A 19,932-nucleotide genomic window follows, 5' to 3' on the forward strand; every position below is an offset into this window, starting at 1 on the left:
ACCAAAGCTGCCAGACCCAGCCAACACTGAGGAACTGTTGGGGTTGCCACTGGCGGTGTACCCTGAGGAGACACCAGACACTCACCACACTGAAGTACCATACCTGGGGAGAGTAGGAAGTAGCCCAGGGAAACTAGACAACCCTCTGGTAGAGTGCTGGCCTGATACAAGCTCAGTGTGTTGCAGGTTGATCCCCACTCTTCCACTGTTAGGGCCCTGGGCTGGGACATGGTGGAGTCGGGTGGGCCTGTCTCCCCCTACCCTCTGCCACCCCACCCTTGGAGGCCCGTGTCAGTTTACTGCCTGAGTCCTAGACTGTGTTTGGTGCTCACCCCTGCCTAAGGGCCTGGGCCTTGGACTGTTCACTGCTCTGCCCTGCCTGTGGGTTGGAGCCCTAGAGACAGCTAATTTCCCCCTTGTACAGACTGCCATTCCAGGTGCGTGACAGCAAAGAAGCGTGGCCTCCCTCAGAGATTGACAGTGAGGGACAGCCATGCACTCCTATGTGCCTACACTCAGGAATCATAGTAAAATTGTAGCTAGAGCAGAGGTGGGCAAACTACAGCCCACGTGCCACATCCGGCCCGTGGGACCGTCCTGCCTGGCCCTTGAGCTCCTGGACGGGGAGGCTAGCCCCCAGCCCCTCCCCTGCTGTCCCTCCTCCCCCGCAGCCTCAGGTCGCTACGCTGCCAGTGCTCTGGCCCACTGCTCCTGCTGGGGAACGCAGCGGTGGGGCTAAGAGCTCCTGCTTCTCTGAGCGGCATGGTAAGGGGACGGGGAGTGGGGGGGTTGGATAAGGGGCTGGAGGTCCCGGGGGCAGTTAGGGGCAGGGGGTCCCAGGGGGCAGTCAGAGGATAGGGAGCAGTTGGATGGGGTGGAGGTTCGGGGAGGCAGTCAGGGGACGTGTGGGAGTCCTGGGGGGCCTGTCAGGGGGTGGGGGCGTGGATAGGGGTTGGTGCAGTCAGGGGACAGGGAGCAGTGGGGGTTGGATAGGGGGTGGGGTCCTGGGCAGGTGGTTAGGGGCGAGAGGTCCTGGGAGGGGGCAGTCAGGGGACAAGAAGCAGGGGGGTGGGGGTCAGGCTGTTTGGGGAGGCACAGCCTTCCCTACCTGGCCCTCCATACAGTTTTGCAACCCTGATGTGGCCCTCAGGCCAAAATGTTTGCCCACCCCTGAGCTAGAGTATAGTGATCACAATTAAAAATCAACATTTACCCACAATTACTACTGAGATCTCAGATAATGCAGGTTTCAGAGTAGCAGCCATGTTAGTCTGTATCCGCAAAAAGAAAAGGAGTACCTGTGGTGCTGTAAGTACTCCTTTTCAGATAATGTAGTTGTTTCCTATTCTAATTCCCGAGGGAAATTCTTTCATATTTCAAATACCGTAGGTTAGTAACTATGAATAAATGTTAACTTTTTATAAACAGTTGTATATATGTTGTATTTCTTCATGTATATATTACAAAGTGAAAGTAGTAATGTTTTGCTACAGACACAACAGGAAACAGTGTGTAATAAAGAATAAACTCTGTCTTGTCTTTCTTTCTAATTAGTCCTAAACTCAGAGGTCTTGAAATGGTACATGCCCTGTATCTTCTTTTGTACATTTATCAGCCATATTTTCAGATCATATCTTCATAAGATGAATTTATCTATGCTAAAGTGTTGGGTATATAAACATTACTGTTCAGCACAATAGATTTCACACACTGCTACATATCTACTTCCACTCTGGCAAAGCCAAAAGTATAAAAAATCTATTTCTTTCTCTCTCACACACACTTAGCCTGAGTCAGTGTAAGAGTTTCTGATGTACAAAAAACAAGATTCTTCTTCAAGTAGTGTACCTGTGGGTTCTCCATTTCAGGTGCACATGAGCCCTGAGCCTTTGATCAGAGATTTTTGGTACCAATGCCTATTTGACCTGTGCATGCTCCCTACATGTCCTATTAGCCTGTAGCTAGGCTATATAGGGCTGTGAGGGTGAATGGCCCTCAGTTCCATCTCATCTGCCTTCGGCCAGAGACAGAGTTTAGTGTGTGCCTGTTTACTCTTTATATTAGTAGTAGTTCTTTATTAGTAGTAGGTTTAGTACCTTATAGTTATTGGAATGGTTAATTTAGCTTTTTCTTATTTCCCCAAAAAAATTATATACATTTTTTGTTTTTCCCCTTTGAGGGGTTCAAACAAATTTTCTTCTGTCTGGGATGCCAAGCTCCCTGGGATTTAAAAGGTGGCTCTCTTGTGCAGAAGCTGTGATGAGCATTCCCAGTGCATATGTTTTTTTGGAGACGCTCATCTACTCAGCAAGTTCAAGATATGCACTTCTTTAAAGGGAAGATCCCATAAGAACAGGGAAATAACATACAGGCTCTTAATAACGTAGCAAGCCCTAAGACCAGCTTCAGGTGCAGAGAACCCCCCTCTACAGGGACCCTCCTCTTCTGTCAGTGCCCCGTTGAAGTCAAGGTCATGGTCACCAAGACTTTTCAAGGTAAAGAGAGCAGCAACGTTCTGGTCTCTGATACTTTCCATGAGTCAGGCCGATAACTGCACCAGCAGTACTGAGAGCTTCCTGCTCCAAGTCTAAGAAGGGGGATAAGAGGTGCAGAACAGAGAGTTCCTCCTCAAAGAAAACTCAGTCACTGGAGACCTCAGGCCCTGAGAGAGGTGCTAGTGAGGCTCTATGCACTTTGGGTACTATGAAACACTTTAGGACTTCAACTAAGTCCCATACCTCAACGGTAAAGGGCTCAGTACTGAAGACGACTGTCACCAAGAGAGCAGCTTCAATGGAATCCACAGTCCCCTTGGTACCGACACCAATGCCCCAGACAACAGCATTGGGAACATCATTGGTGTACATAGCAAGTTCAGTTGTGCTAGTACCACAGGAGTTCCCATATCTGAACGACCTTAGGGTACCTAATGAGCCTGAATATCTCCTCCTTGAAACTTCCAGACACCTCTTGATCCTAAGGCTTGCTTGGTCACCAATCACTCCTGTTTTGTGAGACCTGTCTCTTTTCCAGCTTCTAGTATCCAGGAAGAGGGATTTTCACCTCCTGTACAATATGTGGAGGAGTAGTCCAGCTCAGACTCAAAACTTTCTGTTCAAGGCTCTCCAGTTTACTCTGGGAGACATTATTCCCTGATGCAGATGCAAGAAAGGCAGAATATCAGATCCCTGCCTATTAACACTTGAGATGACCAACTCTTGATACCTCCCCCCATGCCTTATGGTCTCCTCATTGGCTGTACTGGAATCCATGGGCAATGTACTGCCAGTAATTTCTCAGGGCCCCAATTAACTCCTATAAGGAATAAAGAAGGCCTCGTTACCCGGTATCATCCATCCCCTCCTGCACTGTGAGTCAGCAGAGGAGACCTCTGAGGAGCAAGAGGCAGGAGTGAATACAGAGGTTATCCCCCTTACAAATATATCCTTCTTCATTAGCTGATGAGGCAGTAATGCCACTACCGCCATCAATAGCTGATGACTTTTGCCAGTTCCAGTACTTGATGAAGCAGGTTGTTGAGACCCTGCAAATTCCCTTCAAAGAAGTCCAAGATTCCCATCACAAGCTGCCTGACATATTGCATGCTTCTGCTTCAGCTTGAGTGGCACTGCCAGTTAATGAAGCCCATCTTGACCGAGCCAAGACCATCAGGCAAACTGCAGCAACAGTCCCCACTACATGCAAGCAAGCTGATTAAAAAAATACTACATCCTGGCCAGGCATTCTGAGTTTTTGTTTTCTCACCCAGCACCAAATTCTCTGGTCATGTGAATTAGGCAGGCAACATACCCAAAAAGTCACCCCATAAGAGCATAAGTGCCATTACAGTTCAGGATAGCTAATCATCAGGCACTGATGTCAAAATATGACTACCTGAACTATGAGTTTAATATTTTTATTGACCATTTGCCACAGAAACACCAAGAACAGTTTAGTGCCATAATAAAGGAAGGTCAGCTCTTGGCAAAAACATCTTTGCAGGCTTCACTTGATGTGGCAGACACTGCAGCTAGATATATTTTCACCACAAGAGCAATGAGACAAGTTTCCTGGCTTCAGTTGTGTGGTTTTCCATTGGAAGTGCAATCCACGGTGGAAGATTTACCTGTTGAGGGTCACAAGCTCTTCACAGATTTCCTGGACGATTTGCTTCATACCATGAAGGACTCTGGGGCAACACCTGCAAATAAGAGAAAATTGGCACAATTTTCTGCCTTCCATAGGCCACCAGAACTACCAGCTAAGAGGTCAAGATTTTCTAAAAAGCAGCCTGCAACTACCTTGGCTGCATCATCTCAGCCATCAATATTGTCCAAACTCCAGTTAGGATGGTTTGGTCAAGAGTCCAAACCTCCCAATAATTAAGGTTTCTTGGCTGCATGACACAACTCCCCTTTTTCAGTTTGGGCATGGGAGGCTATAATATCAGACAAATGGGTTTTGGAAGCCATTGCATCAGTTTATACTAACCAATTTACATCCATCCTGCCCTCCCACCCCCATCCCTCTTTAGGGACCCCTCTCAGAATCATTTGCTGTCACAGGATATCTCAATGCTCCTAAGTCTAGGGGCCATAGAACCAGTTCCACTTCAAGACGGAGGACAAGGATACCACTCAAGATATTTAGTGATACCCAAGAAAAAGAGTGGCAGAGGCCACTATGATATCTCAGACAACTGAACAAACATGTCAGATATCTGAAATTCAGAATGGTGTCCCTAGCAGCTATAATTACCTCCCCAAATCTGGGGCCTGGTCTGTGACCCTCAACCTCAAAGATGCCTACTTCCACGTAGAAATTAATCTCTCTCAGAAAAGATTTATTTGTTTCACATTCAATCACAATCATTACCAATACTTGGTCTGACCCTTTGGTCTGCCTTCTGCCCCAGGGGTGTTCTCAAAAATAATGGCTGTTGTAGCTGCCTATATTCTCATGTAGGAATAACTGTCTTTCTCTACCTGGGCAAGTGGCTCCTCAGAGGTTGGTCTTATCAGGAGGTGTGGTTGGCAGTTCTAACAACAACTTCACTATTTCGAAGGCTAGGCCTGCAGATGAATCTCAAGTAATCAATCTTGACCCCCTATGCAGAAAATACTCTTTACAGGAGCATTTCAGGATTCAATAACAGGCAGAGCATATCTCCCTCCTGACAGGTTCCTTGCTCTAAAGGATCTTATTCAAAAAGTGTAACTCCATACTCAAGTTCCAGCAAGGGCATGTCTGCAACTGCTGAGACACATGGCAGCTTGCATTTTTGTGACACAAAACACCAGGTTGCACCTTCAGTGTCTCCAGGGGTGGTCAGGACAGTTTGTGTATGAACAAACACAGTCTATACAAGCAGGTATCTATACCCAGCCAGGTCCTACAGTCACTCACCTGATGGAAGAATCCTTCCAAGATTTGTGTAGGAGTCCTGTTCAGCCAGAATCCCCCTACCATCGTGTTATATCAGACACTTTCCTTTTGGGATGGGGGGGCTCACTTGGATCCTCACACAGTCCAAGGCAAGTAGTCACAATAGGAACAATGCTGCACATCGATCTGTAGGAGTTAATAGTAGTCAGAAATGCTTGAGACCACTTTCTTTCCCTTGTAAAAAACAAATCCATCAAGATCATGACAGACAACATAGCTTGTGTGTATTATATTAATCGTCAGGGTGGAGCGTGTTCCCACCCCCCGCCCCACTCTGCTCTGAAGGGATAAAACTTTGGAGCTGGTTCATAACCAACCAGATAGTCATCTCAGCATCTTACCTCCCAGGTATTCAAAACATCATGGCAGATGACCTCAGCAGAAATATGTCCCTAAATTACATATGGGAGTTGGATTCAAGTCCTCAACAAAATATTTCTTTTGTGGAGATTTCCAGAGGTTGACCTTTTTGCCCCAGCAGCCAACACAAAGTGCAGGAAATTCTATTCCAGAGGGAACTCAATCCCCAGTTTCTAGCAGATGCTTTCCTCATTACAAAAAGTCTTTTTTATGCATATCCTCCAATTCCTTTGCTTTTAAAGATCTTCATCAAGATCCGACTGGACCAACCCAAAGTAATTTTGATTGCACCAACTTGACCAAGACGAGTTTGGTTTCCTTACCTCATCATACTCACCCCTCACCCTCTGTGGCAGCTCCCCTACCAAACCTCGGCTGTTGTCTTAGGATGCAGGTCAGATGCTTCACCCCAGTCTGAACATTCTGCAAGTACAAGCATGGTTCCTCAGTGGTTCTTGGGATTAATGGCAGCCTGTTCATCAGGAGTACAAAATGTACTTTTAAGTAGCAGAAAGGAATCTACAAGACACACTTACCTTCAGAAATGGAGACTATATCATCTCTGGTATAACCGGCTTCATCTTTCACCTGTCGTCATTTTTACACTGTCTTGGATTAGCTGCTGGAACTGAAAACATCAGGCCTTTCTATGAGTGCCATCAAGGTTAATTTAGGGCCTATAACTATGTGCCTGTTGCTACATCTGTCTCTGAAGATGGATTTTAGTGGCCATTAACCAAACTATTCACCTTTCTGTTTTCTTTCTTGAGCTGCATCAGTCTACACAGGAATCTGTCTTTCATGCATTACATGTTAAGAAGTCATTATCCTTTTACTTGGACAGCACTAGGGCATTCAGGAAGTCTCCTAGACTCTTTATTTGTATTACAGATAGGTCTAAGGGAGCCTCTGACTTCATTTTCTCACTGGATTTCTGGATGCGTTTATTGCCTATTATGGTTTGGCTGAGGTTGCACCTCCTCTACAAGTGATTGTGCATTCTACTAGAGCACAGTCTACAGCATTTCCCTACTTAAGGACATTCAGTTGCTGAAATCTGCAGGTCTGCAGCATGATCCTCAGTGCATACATTTTTCACCCATTATGCTTTGGTTCACCTGCAAGATCACATGCTTCAGTATGCAACACAGTTCTTACTTTTGTGATAACCTCTGTTCCAAAATTCCCACCTCCGTAAGGGGTTACTGCCATGGAGTCGCCTGAAGTAGAACACCCACAGGGACACTACTCAAAGAAGGAGATTACTCATCTTGTGCAGTAACTGGAGTTCTTCAAGATTTGTGTCACTGTGAGTGCTCTACTATCCACCTTTCTTCCTCTCTGTTTCAGGGTTTCCTCTGTGGGACTTTGCAGTAGAGAAGGAACTGAGGGTGGTTTGCCTGCACAGCCCTATATAGCCTCAGTATGGGACACGAGGATATGTAGGGTACAAGTGTGGGTCAAATGGGCATTGCTACCAAAAATCTCTGATCAAAGGCGCAGGGTATCTGATGTGGAGCACCCACAGGAATGCACATCTTGAAGAATGCCAGTTACTGCACAAGGTGAGTAACCTTTCCTTCACAATGCTTGCCTCTGGTAGTCAAGTGGAGGCAGGCTCTAATTTTTATATTCCAATAATCTTCTGGTATAAGGAAGGCAATAAAGTTATAAAAGCTGGAGCTTTCCAAAATACTGACGACAGGATTCTGGTAATATGGATGAAGCAAAAACAGGCTAAATATACATTGGCATGTAGACTGCAGCAAATGATAGCTAAAACACACACAAAAAGTTAAAAGTTACACATTGAGCCTCTCTTTCCCCCATTCCCTCAGCCTGTTTTCCTTGTGTCCCTATTCACAGAGCCTGTCCCCTTTCTCTCCCCTGGTCCCTCTTGAGTCCACGCACCAGGCTGTCCTTCTGACACCCATCTCTTCTCCCATCCCATTTTCTGAACCTGTTCTCACTTGAACTGATCCCTCTAATAGTTTCTATCTAAAGCCCCTTATATAGCAAGCATGCTTCACCATGAGTCTCTGTCTCTGCCAGAAATGTCCTGAATCCATTGGCTGCTGCCTCTCCCTTCTCCCTAGGGAGCTCCACACTGTCTGAATGTCAGCAAGGGAGAACTCTGGGTGGAGGAAGGCAGACAGTTTCCCTGAGCTCAGTGCTGGTGCCACAGTAGCTCTTAGGGGGTAGGAGGAATCACTTAGTGGAAAAACCTGCTTAGTTCCTATCGCCCCTCTGGATGCACAAGATTCCAGCAGAGTTGAGGGAGTTCATAGAGGAAATCTAAAATTCTATGCAGCAATTTGCATTTTCTTAATTTTCTTAATCTCAGGATTATAAATGTAACCCTTCTGCCAGGCCAAGTTGATAGCAGCAAGGGCCGGGTTCAGTTCAGTACGCAGGGGTTCCCTCTCATCAAAGCAAATGCAAAACTGGCTTGAGCCCCCACCCAGTGATCTGGGAAAATCTTACACACCCCCTGGGCACCTCAAAGAGGCAATACTTCCCCTCTCGCAAGCACAGAGTCTCGGTGTAGCAGAGAATCTTTAATAACATGAGGTAAACGACATCAGCGTTAAATTGGGGAAACACCACAACTAGTGTTCATTAACTAAACCATGAGCAAAGACCCACCCCAGCAAATTGGGCCACATCCTTTCCCTCGGGTTCTTGAGTCCCAGAACCCAAATGTCTCTTGAGTCCAGCAATCCACAAATCACCCAAAGTCCAAAAAGTCCAGCCTCAGAGTTCAAAAGTTCATCTGCAGAGTGTTACTCTCCAGTCTGGCTAAAAATGTGCCTGTGTGTGGGGGGGGGAAGAGGTAAGGGGCACCTTACGTAACCTGAAGCTGACTGCCCCACAGGGCTCCGCTCCTCCACGAACGGCTCTGTTCCGCTCTGCTCTCTCACGAACGGCTCCGCTCTGCACAGCTCCGCTCCGCACAGCTCCACTCCGCCGTCTCACAAACGGCTCCGCTCTGCACAGCTCCGCTCCGCACAGCTCCGCTCCACACAGCTCCACTCCGCTGTCTCACGAACGGCTCCGCTCTGCACAGCTCCGCTCCACCCTGCCCAGCTCCGCTCCGCCCCGCCGTCTCACGAACCGCTCCACCGTCTCACGAACGGCTCCGCTCTGCACAGCTCTGCTCCACCATCTCACAAACTCTCCGCCAGCCTATCCATGAACAGCACCACTGCACTCTAGATCTTCCAGCTCCCCACTACTTGACACAGTGCTCAGTGATTTCAGCTCATAGTAGTGGGAGCCATAGTGCTGGTGCACCATAAGGCCAAAGTGAATACAGCACAGTACCTGTAGCAAGACTCTTAATAGACCCAAAATTAGCTCTGACATTCCACAGTGGAGAGAGACAGAGGTGCAATTGATGTTTCACGCCCTCACAAAGGGGCCCACACCACCAGGTACTAATACCTGTCTCAAGCCTCTCTCCCTTCACAGAGTTTTGGAACCCATGACCCTTGCCTAGCGAGTGCTACTTAGTTGATAGTGAGTCCCTCCATCATAACAAAAGGTCGAGTACAGTTCCAAGCACAGTTCCCATAATCAGGGTAAGAACAATTTATTCTTCCTGCCCCAATAACAGAGACACTGGGGATCCCACAGCAGCCAAAGTGACCATTTGGGCAGCTATGGCCTCATGCTAGGTGGGGTGGGTGTGCCTATGCAAATGAGATGGGCCCCTGAAGTTGTTTTCCACAACTTGCCATACCTCACCACCAGATATCAGGGTGGAGCTCATCCTGACACTGCTTACATAAATGGAAGTAAGACAAGAGTTTCCTGCTCCAGCCAGACACTCTCATTGCCCCCATAGTATGAGAAAGACTACTCAACATAAATCAATTGTAGAGTACATTATCTGTTCATAGATTTCTTTGTGCCCTAAATTATGCTTACCGCTGCACATTATGAGAAACAAAAGTATATATTTGTACAGACATTAGTGCCTTGTTTAATGGAAGAAGAAAGATGACACTCAATTTGAATTTGAAGTCAGGACCATATCCATTCATAAATGCCATGAAGCTTCAAAATAAAACCCTTTTAGAGAGAGCCAGCTATAAAGCGAAAGACTTTACGTTTGGCATGCAATTTATGTGATATCAGTTTACTGAATATGTTCACATTCTGCATTGATTGGACAATACCAAAGTACATAAAGGGACATGAAAGATGAATGTATTTATATAATGTTCATGTATTGTCTTCTCCTACCCTGCTTTGGGTTCAACACAGCTAGTGTTATGGTGCCATCTGTCAGAATGCTAGTAGACTAATAATGAGATTTAGGGGTTATATACAGGCTGACTCCACCCCTCAATTCTTCAATATTTTTGCCTCCTCGTCCAAAAGCACAGAGCTTTGCTCACAGCTGTCTGATTTGGGGTTGCCCTGTTCTTTCCACCCCCCAATATTTCATCTCTGAGAAGGAGGAGAAAAGAAGGCTGTGAATATCAGCACATTTAAATATCTGTGATTCAGAGTTGTTCTTAGCTGCCCACTTTTCCCTTTTCTAGAACCTCTCACACTCTTATCTACCACCACTGAGCAGAGTGTTCCTAGCTGTTTCTTAAGAAATCACACTCCCTCTACTAAAGTAACTGCTTGCTAATTCTGTTAGCTTGTTTGAATCCATATGCAGGATAGAATCAAAGGAGAAGGTTTAACTAGGTAAAATTCCTCATCAGTAACTGTATCAGTGTTCTCTGTTTTCTCCCATCCTGCATTCCTCCCTTCCTCTCCTCTCTATTCTTTCTTCTTTGTTTGCCTTTCCTCTGCTATTTGTGGATTTTGGTGTAAGAGCAGTCTGAAGGAACAAGTTGTGAAATCAGCCTACACAGGTATATCCCCTCTTCTTTTCACTATTTTTTTGTTTCCTTGCTGTCTGAGAGGTGGCATCATGACTTTAGATGTACTGAATCCCAAACTAAGAGGGTAGAAAAGGTAGGGCTTTGATTAAGCACAGCTATCAGTGAATCATTTCCCCTTATTTAACTGATAAATTAAATGTTCTGTCCTAACTGGATGAAAGTCAGAAAGCTAAATTATTCTGTATTATAGAGATATGACTACTGTACTTGTAAAACATAGTGGCACTTAAATTTCAGTGGCTATCATTATCTAATTTGTGTTTTGCTAAAGTTTTACTTGAGTCATTTCAGTGTTTAACTATTTTCATTCCTTTTTAGCTAAAAAGTTTTTCCATTCTTTTAAATTGTATTAATCTATGTCTTGTAGATTTGTTAATGATGAAGATGTAGCTTGGTTTGATAAAGCCACTACTAAAGCAATTGAGGAACATGTGGATCCAGGATTAGCATCAATTCTCCAGGCTGAACCATATTTTGTAGATTTTTTACAGGATATGCCTGAACCAACTGGTGATGAACCTGAAGATTTTGTATTTGAAGCACCAAAAGTTTATGAAATGGTATTTTATTTTACACCTTAAAAATTAGGCATTCAAGGGGTTTTTTTTTTACTTATTAAATGTACTATATTGTTGGGATCATATTGAAAGTTTTATCAAATAAATGCACAAATTTTGGTTTAGGGAATACATTATTAGGTTGGTCAAATTAGTTTACAGTTAATCATGTAAATCTACATCTTTAAAAAGCAATTTAAAATGTGGTAAACAATCCACCTGATATAAATATAGGCTGTTCATTCTCTTCCACTTCACTCCACTGTTCTCCAGTCTTAATGACATATTTCGGCTACACAGAATTAGTGAAACAGTTTTAAGAACCAACAGGATTGTGTGCTCCTGTGCAGCCCGCAGCATGCCCTTTAAGATAGCACTGAAGAATATCAGTGAAATTTTAAATCCTGAAGGATAAATAGAGGATCTAAAATCACTATTTTCTTTTGGGGTTGGTACAAACAATTTGAGATTCTTCTTTCATGACATACAAGATAATGTTAATTCAGGAAGAGCAGCAGTGGCCGCGTGTTTTACTTCATTTGTAAAGAAAGTCATTGTCAAGGTCAAACAGGAGGTTGGTGTTGAAGCGCGAAGTGAAAGGTACCTTCTCAAGCCTTGAAGCAGTCACTGCAAGACCTTCTAAATAAAAGGATGCTCAGCCTCCTTTCCACCTCAGTTTTACTTTTTTTTCCCCATCTGCCCATGACTTGGAGCTACTTGTGTCTGATGCTTTTTTAATGTGTTATAGTTCAAATGTAACTTTTCTTTGTTGGTTTTAAGTACATTTTAATTATTAGTATAGTTTATCTGTGTTTGGCAGCAAATTTTCTAGCTGGCATTTTTTCCCCTGCTAGAAAAAATTGACTTAGCAACTTTTTGTGGTAGCTTCCATTAGACAATGTAAGTCAGTTTGAACTTCTATGGGAAATATTTTCACGCAAGGCTGTGTTTTCAAAATAATGTGCCTGAATGTACATGTAAAATAGGCAATTGTATACCAATTGGGCCCTAAAACTTTTTGATTAAGTGGCATTTAAGAGTGTAAAACCAATCATACACCTAAGTGAAAGGAAAATTACAGGCAGGCCTGAGGGTTGACCATGTATTGTATGCACAAATAAATTTTCAACATAATTATGGGCTGAAACTGTGATATTACACTTAGGTGATGGTTTTGCCCATTTAAAGAAGTAATAAAATAAGATCCATTCTGGAAAAATGCAAACATACTACATCTGGGGAAAATAATCCAATACACAGATCCGTGGGGGGAGATTCTTGAAAAACAGTAATGATGAAAGAGACTTGGGTTGACAGTAGACTGCAAATTTACTTGTGAGATGCCAACATAATTTTTTGCAGTATATAAAGAAACCTCACATCTCAAAGCAGAGGAGGCATTTGTCCCTTTCCATGTATGGCTGTTGGAACTGCACCTAAAATACTGTGTTCTGTTTTGGCAATCTAATTATCATTAAGTTGTTGAAAAAATTGAATCAATGCAGAAAAGAGCACTATAAATGTAGGGATTGATTTATGAGGAAAGATTTTAAAAAAATACATTTGCATATGGTTACTTTGGCCAACAGACGGAGACAATATAGTTGTGCATAAGTATTTGAAGTGTGTAAACCCCAAAGAAGGAGGTGGATTCTTTTGACTCATACAAGGAGATATAATTAGGAATTATAGGTGAAATTAAGCAAAGAAATTTTAGATTGAATTTCTAGCAAATGTCTGATTCCTAACCCTTCTGTAGTGTGAGACATTTTGGTTGTACCTATCTTCCTGAAACTGGTGGACCACTTCTGTGCCAGTGATCTTTCAGCATTCTCCGTATCCTTTGCAATCCTAACTTTTAATGCTAATATTGGGGCAGCAACAAGAAAATTATTTCCCCTACTCTCTGTTCTCCTTTAGGGGACAACATTTTTGGGCTTTGTTCTTCAAAGAAGATCCCCCCAACAAGTTATTTTTCTCCATGTATTCTCCCTCCCCCATCATGGTGGAGCAGGTCAAATGGAACAAGCCAAAGGTTCAGAGTTGTTTCATCTGTAATGAGACCTTCTCAGAAGCCATGAAAGGGGAATACTGCCATGATTGTTTCAAGCTCATGTTTGCCATTTTTTCTAGCCATCAGTCTGCCAGAACAGGGGGTTGAGAGTTTAGATGAGTTGTTGGTCTCTGCATTCCTCTACACCAGCTGAGACCACTCCAGAGACTCCTCCACAAAGACGGGTTAGTCTTCTTCAACTCTGTGACTCAGCAAATTGAGCCCCTAAGATGTTTTAAATTACTTGCAGAACTGTTTCAATCCACAACTGTCCAAGAATCAGGGGAGCTGAAAACGTGGCTTTGAGCCACCTTTTCGTCTTACTTTCCTCAATAGTGCAAAGTGTAAATTCAGCACAGCTGAGAATCTGTCCCAATATAAATAAGCCACAAGCAAATAAATCCTGAAGGAACTAATAAGAATACCAGTGTTCTAGATATAAGAACAAGTGAAAAAACCAGGAACCGACCGCAGGATTCCTTGTAAAGATGCAGTTTATGTGCCATGTCAGAGCCTGCAAGCCTATTTTAGTTCTAAATGCTGTTAACAGTTCCTGATTATATTATGAGACACAATTCTAAAAGAGAGAGTCTATGGATGCAGCAGATGCATTGATCTCAGGTAACTGGGAAGTAATTCAGTGAAGGAGTTTGCCAAAAAGTTTGTCTACATAATTTTATTCAGATAAGTGTTTTTACCTCTGTAGTTACACTAATATGCTAGGACTATCTATAAATATTGTTATTTTTCTTGCTTTTTTCTCTCTCTTTCAGATCCCAAGCTTTGAATTTCTGTGTGAAAAATTGCAAATGTACCAGAGGCAATACAATGAAGCCGTTAGGGGATCATTTCTTGATTTGGTGTTTTTTAAAGATGCAATGACACATCTTGTTAAGGTTTTGTTTATACAGCATTTAATAATACATTTAATTTAGGTGACTGGACCTCATGAGTTACATGAATAGTAGAACTAAACTGACCATTTGAATTTGGAATTGTCAGGTAGGGGAAGGAAGCACTGAAGGCAGATGTATTATACAATAACAGTGAGTTATGGTTTCATTGTTTGCAAACAGCAAAAATGGCAGTCTTAGGGCTTGTCTATATGGGAAAGCTATTGTGAAATAAGCTAGAGGGTGAATTTAAACCACAATAGCTGTTCCATACTAACTGCCCATGTGTACACTATAGTACTAAGAGTGCCATTTTGGATAAAGCTAAACTGCAAAAAGGCACTCTTGGGCAATATCTCCACTGGCCAGAGCCTTTCCCACTGCCTCCCACCTCCAAAACCTCTTCCCACTGCCTGGAAAGCTACTGGCAGCTCTGCACTGCAGGAGTCTTTTCCTGTGGAAGGGAAAGGTTGATGCTGCAGGGAGTTGCCAGAACTTTTCCTGGTGTTGGAGCCCTTCTCTGCTTTAGGGAAAGACTCCAGCAACAGGGAGGCAGGGGGACACTACATTGCTAAAAATAGCAGTGCAGATGAGGGAGGCACTGCTTTGATGAGTAGGGTACATACGCTGGTATATACCCACAGGATTCAGGCATGTCCTTACTCTACTGACCTAAGCAGTGCCTCACCATCAACACTGTTCCCATGCTAGGGGTGTGGATAGTGTATGTACTCTACATACCACCAAAAGCAGAGTGCAGCATAGATGTACCTTTAGTGTGGAATAAGAGTGTCCACATGGGGAGCTAGTATGGAATAGTTATTGTGAAATAATTATTCTACAATACCTATTCTGGGCTATTTCCCTATGTAGATAAGCCCTTAGGATAGAGTCACAAATTAAAACCTTTTATCATGCAGACTAGATGCTACATATTATGTACAAAAGCTTACAAATGGAGAAGCATTACATTAGGAATACATGGACATTTATTTCAACCCACTATGCAGTACAACCTATGTAGATGCAATCTACTGCTACTGGTACACAACCTTAAGTGTGAGCCTGATCTGTTGGGCAAATTTCAATTGAAAATATAGAAAACTATTATAATCACTTGTGAGATACTTTGACAATTAAGAATATGTGATGTGAAAATATTTTATGTTAGTATATTGCAAAATTTCGATATTTACCATTTTTGCCACATGCTAAACAATTTCATTATTTCTGGGGAAAAAGTATTTGCCCATGCAAAACTAATAATCATCTTTTAATACATTGTCATTTGTTAGCTTTTTGTTAAACACCGCATTAAGGTATTGAAATTAACTTAAACAGTACAAACTATAGTCATGGTCATGCTGCAGTGTTTCTGGAACTGTGCAAAAAAATGACACCTTTTCATGTTGGGTATCCTTGTTTCACCTCACCTACTGGCTTATGATATCTTTTGGCAGTTCCACATTATACCTCATCTAAATGTACATAATATAAGATTTTAAATTATATATAATGTCGGTGTGTGTAGGGTGGGTACTTTAAACTCCAAAATATGGCCCTTTTTGGAGAATTACCGCACACCTATATGGACAGACTGTAATTCTTGAAAGCTCATAACTTGGTCAAAGGAAAGCGAGTTTTCACCAGAGCACTGAAAGGCTCTTCTTTTCAGTGAAAGATATTTCCATACTCTATTTTCATTTCTCTACCTTTTAATCAAGAGATGTTTTTAGAAAAAAAATTGCAAACATTTCTATAAGTGTAGATGTGTGGGTTTTTTCACTCTTCTGCTAATTAAAAGTGTCTTTTGTGGTGTTGTCTTTTAAAGTCCCACTCATTAGGAGATTAAGCTTGGAAAATTTCAATCTTAAATCTACAATTAAACAGAAATCCTAAACATATTTATTTTAAATCCCACATGCAACTCATAAATTAGAAGCTATGTTCTTAAAATGCAGCCCTTTCACTTAAGTCACATGAATCTCTTCAGATACTATTGCTTTATTTGGAAGAAGGGGCCTTATTTTTCTCTATGGGAAAGGTCTTCAAAAGTACTCTCCCAGATAATATTTGGAGTAAAACAGATATATAACTCTGCTAATCTTTTATAACTAGCTAAACACAGCACAGATTACTTGTATTTTTTCTGTATAGATTTCACGAATAATTCGGACTGCATGTGGAAATGCTTTACTTGTAGGAGTTGGTGGTTCTGGAAAACAGAGTCTTTCAAGATTGGCCTCTTTTATAGCTGGATACAGAATATTTCAGATAACTTTAACCAGGTAAGAAATGAAAAAATATTGTGTTATTTGTCTCTCCAAAACTAGAACCTGATGTTTTTGAGGAAATGTAAGTATTTTAATCTTTATTTTAAACACTGTCTTTAAAAACAGTAAACAAAAAAATTGTTACACTCTGATTCATTTATGCATCAGTGGCTACTCACTAGGACCCTAATTCAGCAAATCATAACTACCCATCAAAGCTCTGAAGCACGTGCTTAAATGCTTTCCTGAATTGATCCTGAGTCTTTCAGTTTATTTCACGGGGAGATGGATCTTCCCCTCGCTGAAGTGTGTGGATATTATAGTCATGATTTGTTCTACAAATTATATATTAAATATAATTTGAAAAATTGCTAAGATTCTGTATTGTGTATTAAGCAAATTTGTAATTTCTCTTTTTCCTCATAGATCCTATAATGTTTCCAATCTGACAGATGATCTGAAACTTCTATATAGAGTAGCGGGTGCAGAAGGAAAAGGCATCACTTTCATTTTCACTGATAATGAAATAAAAGATGAAGCATTTCTGGAATATCTTAACAATCTGCTATCTTCAGGAGAGGTTAGATCCTCAAAATGGCAGTATACTTTAGCAGTAAAAAATTTCAATATTTGCTCTTAACACCTGATTGCCATTGATTTTTGTAATAATTAATGGGGCTAGAAAGGATTTAAATCCCAAATATCTCAAATTTGGGACATTTGGGGCCCCAACCGAATCTCAATATAAATTTCTGGATTTACGTCAGTACTCTTGCAAGAATACCTTTTGATGCTCATAAAAGTACAGTATTTCCTCATGCAGCCATGCTCCAATGTGAAATTGATTTGGACAGATTATGTAAGCATTAGGGAGAAAATAAGTGAAGAGGGTATTTAAAAGGCCACCATTACCGAAGGGTGTCCTTGCTAGTTTAGGGCTTTATTTTTCCCTAACATCCATTGTCTTTAATGAAGTTGCTCAGGGTGTAAATCAGGGAAGAATTTGGCCCTTAGTTCATCTAAATTGTTTCTGTGTGTGTAGAGACAGATAGATGGAAAGATAGATTACAATTATAAAATATATTATCATTCAGTTAAATTAATGCAATTTCTTTTCTTATGCATTTTGGTTTTGTACAAAGATTTCCAATTTATTTGCTCGGGATGAGCTGGATGAAATTACACAAGGATTAATATCTGTGATGAAAAAAGAGCTGCCTCGATTTCCTCCTACATTTGATAATCTTTATGAGTATTTTATATCACGGTCAAAGAAGAATTTGCATGCTGTTCTCTGCTTTTCTCCAGTGAGTTTTCTTTTTGTAACTATCTTGTTTATTTCTGTGGGTACATTCCCATATAAAACATGATGTGATCATTCAAGGTTTATAATTTGAAGAGTCAGGGCATATATCAAGCAGTGAATGCAGTTTTTCAGTATTTTAGGTTTTACTGAAGTCCTTGTTTGTTGCTGGAAAAACAAGAGCCCTCAAAGCAGGTGTGAGTGGATGTCAAGCTTTTAATTGAAATTAATGTACAACTAACTGAAGTTTTAAAACACTAAGTAGCATTCATCTTTAATATGAGTTTTTTTCTAATGTTTTATTAATTTTATTGAGGATATCAAGATAATAAAAAAGAATAGGATGCAGATACAGGGTAAAAGCTATGCATGATGTTATAATGGTAAAACAGAATGAGAAAAAAATGCTTAAATTTTATGTACATGTTAATGTTTTGGATAAAATCAGATATGGTATCACACACACTATATTAAGCATTGTTTTAAAACTGTTACTTTTGTTAGGTTGGTGAGAAGTTCCGCGCACGTTCTTTGAAATTTCCTGGTCTGATATCAGGCTGCACTATGGACTGGTTCAATCGGTGGCCTAAAGAAGCCCTTGTTGCTGTAGCCAGTTACTTCCTTTCAGAATTTAATATTGTTTGTTCTTCTGAAGTTAAAGCACAAGTAGTAGAAACTATGGGCCTCTTTCATGATATAGTTTCTGAGAACTGTGAGAACTATTTCCAAAGGTAACATTTTGTACAAATTTAAAAATTGAGCAACCACAAAAAATATTATTACTATTTATGGAATAATGTTTATGGCATTGTAATATATGAAGAAATAGTTGTCTTTTACAGTTTATTAATACAGAAGTGAAGTTGGTATTTGATAAATTCAAAAGCCATCCATAATAATCACAAGTATGTGGCAACTTCATTACCCTATTCCCATTGTAGGATAAGAATAAAAAATGGTACAAGAAATTTTAATATAGCTTGTGTGGATAAGGACAGATGTAATTGCACATAAAAGGTGACATTAAGTATTATCGTTGTGAAGGGATGCTGCATTTTGACTGCATGAAATGCTTCTCTTTCCATATAATATTTGCTGTCTGTGTTTTAAAAAATAATTCAGTTGAAACTGAAGACCTGGACACTAGTGCGGCTATTTAGATCTCCAATGAATACTATGTGAAAGTTATATATTAAATTATAATTTTCTTAAATTTCTGCCTTTCAGATATCGACGAAGAGCTCATGTTACACCCAAATCTTATCTCTCTTTCATAAATGGTTACAAAGATGTTTATTCTGAAAAGCTAGGAAACATTAATGAACAAGCTGAACGCATGCAAATAGGTAAGATGTATAGGGAATAAAAATAAATCTTAGATATGGTCCCAGATGACCTCTGTTTTATGGTTGGGCTTCTCATTCACAGATCATTTAGGATCACTCCCTTTTTGTATCACAGTCAAATAGCCCAAACCTGAAATGTGTATGTTAAACCTTATAATTCAAATGATGGTTACTTCAGAGTACTGTATGTGGTAGTAACGTCAATTGGCCAAGTCCCTTGGTATGATAAGAGTGGTACAAATACAGCATTAAAACTAGTTTAATCATCTATATGAGCATTCCCTCTATTAAACATAAATATTTAATATTCCCAAATTAGCTTTTATAACAGAAAAGGGAAGTTGAAAATGTCTAGAAAGAACACCTGACTGATTGGCTTGAGGGTCGAAGAGGCAGCTCAAAACCACTCCAATCCTTTCTCTGAAGTTTCTGCATTAGCAGTGAGAATTCGGCATAAACTGTCAGTTTGCCTCCTACCCTAGTACAGTGTTGAACGTGGCTGGAGAAGTGGTTGAGACAGGCAGAAGTGTGAGGGAGGTTACATGCTTTTTATGCCTGAACCTAGTGCTTGTAGTATTTTAAAAAAGAAAAAAGAAAAGCCATAAGTTCATTCAATTGGAGGTTAGACTAGATGACCCTTGAGGTCCCTTCGACCCTATGATTCTATGATTACTGTAGGCAGAATTGGCAGTGCTGCCTATTATTAAGGTCGCCAGACACTTCCCATTATAAGACTGTGTTTTTAGTTTCTTATAATTTTGCCATACTTTAACTGTTTGGGCAGAAATTTTCCATGCT

At 41.3% G+C, this 19,932-nt stretch overlaps 1 protein-coding gene across 1 annotated transcript in view; it reads left to right on the top strand.

The window, feature by feature from the left end:
• DNAH8 (dynein axonemal heavy chain 8) overlaps positions 1-19,932 on the top strand; it is a 577,606-nt gene that overhangs the window by 450,222 nt on the left and 107,452 nt on the right. The window contains exons 60-66 of the mRNA XM_073338555.1: positions 11,077-11,269; positions 14,093-14,215; positions 16,370-16,500; positions 16,912-17,065; positions 17,628-17,792; positions 18,293-18,519; positions 19,016-19,134. Coding sequence (XP_073194656.1) covers positions 11,077-11,269; positions 14,093-14,215; positions 16,370-16,500; positions 16,912-17,065; positions 17,628-17,792; positions 18,293-18,519; positions 19,016-19,134 — 1,112 coding nt within the window. The remainder of the gene's footprint in view (positions 1-11,076; positions 11,270-14,092; positions 14,216-16,369; positions 16,501-16,911; positions 17,066-17,627; positions 17,793-18,292; positions 18,520-19,015; positions 19,135-19,932) is intronic.

The sequence above is a fragment of the Lepidochelys kempii genome, chromosome 3 (genome assembly GCF_965140265.1).
Source record: "Lepidochelys kempii isolate rLepKem1 chromosome 3, rLepKem1.hap2, whole genome shotgun sequence".
NCBI classification, from domain to species: domain Eukaryota; kingdom Metazoa; phylum Chordata; order Testudines; family Cheloniidae; genus Lepidochelys; species Lepidochelys kempii.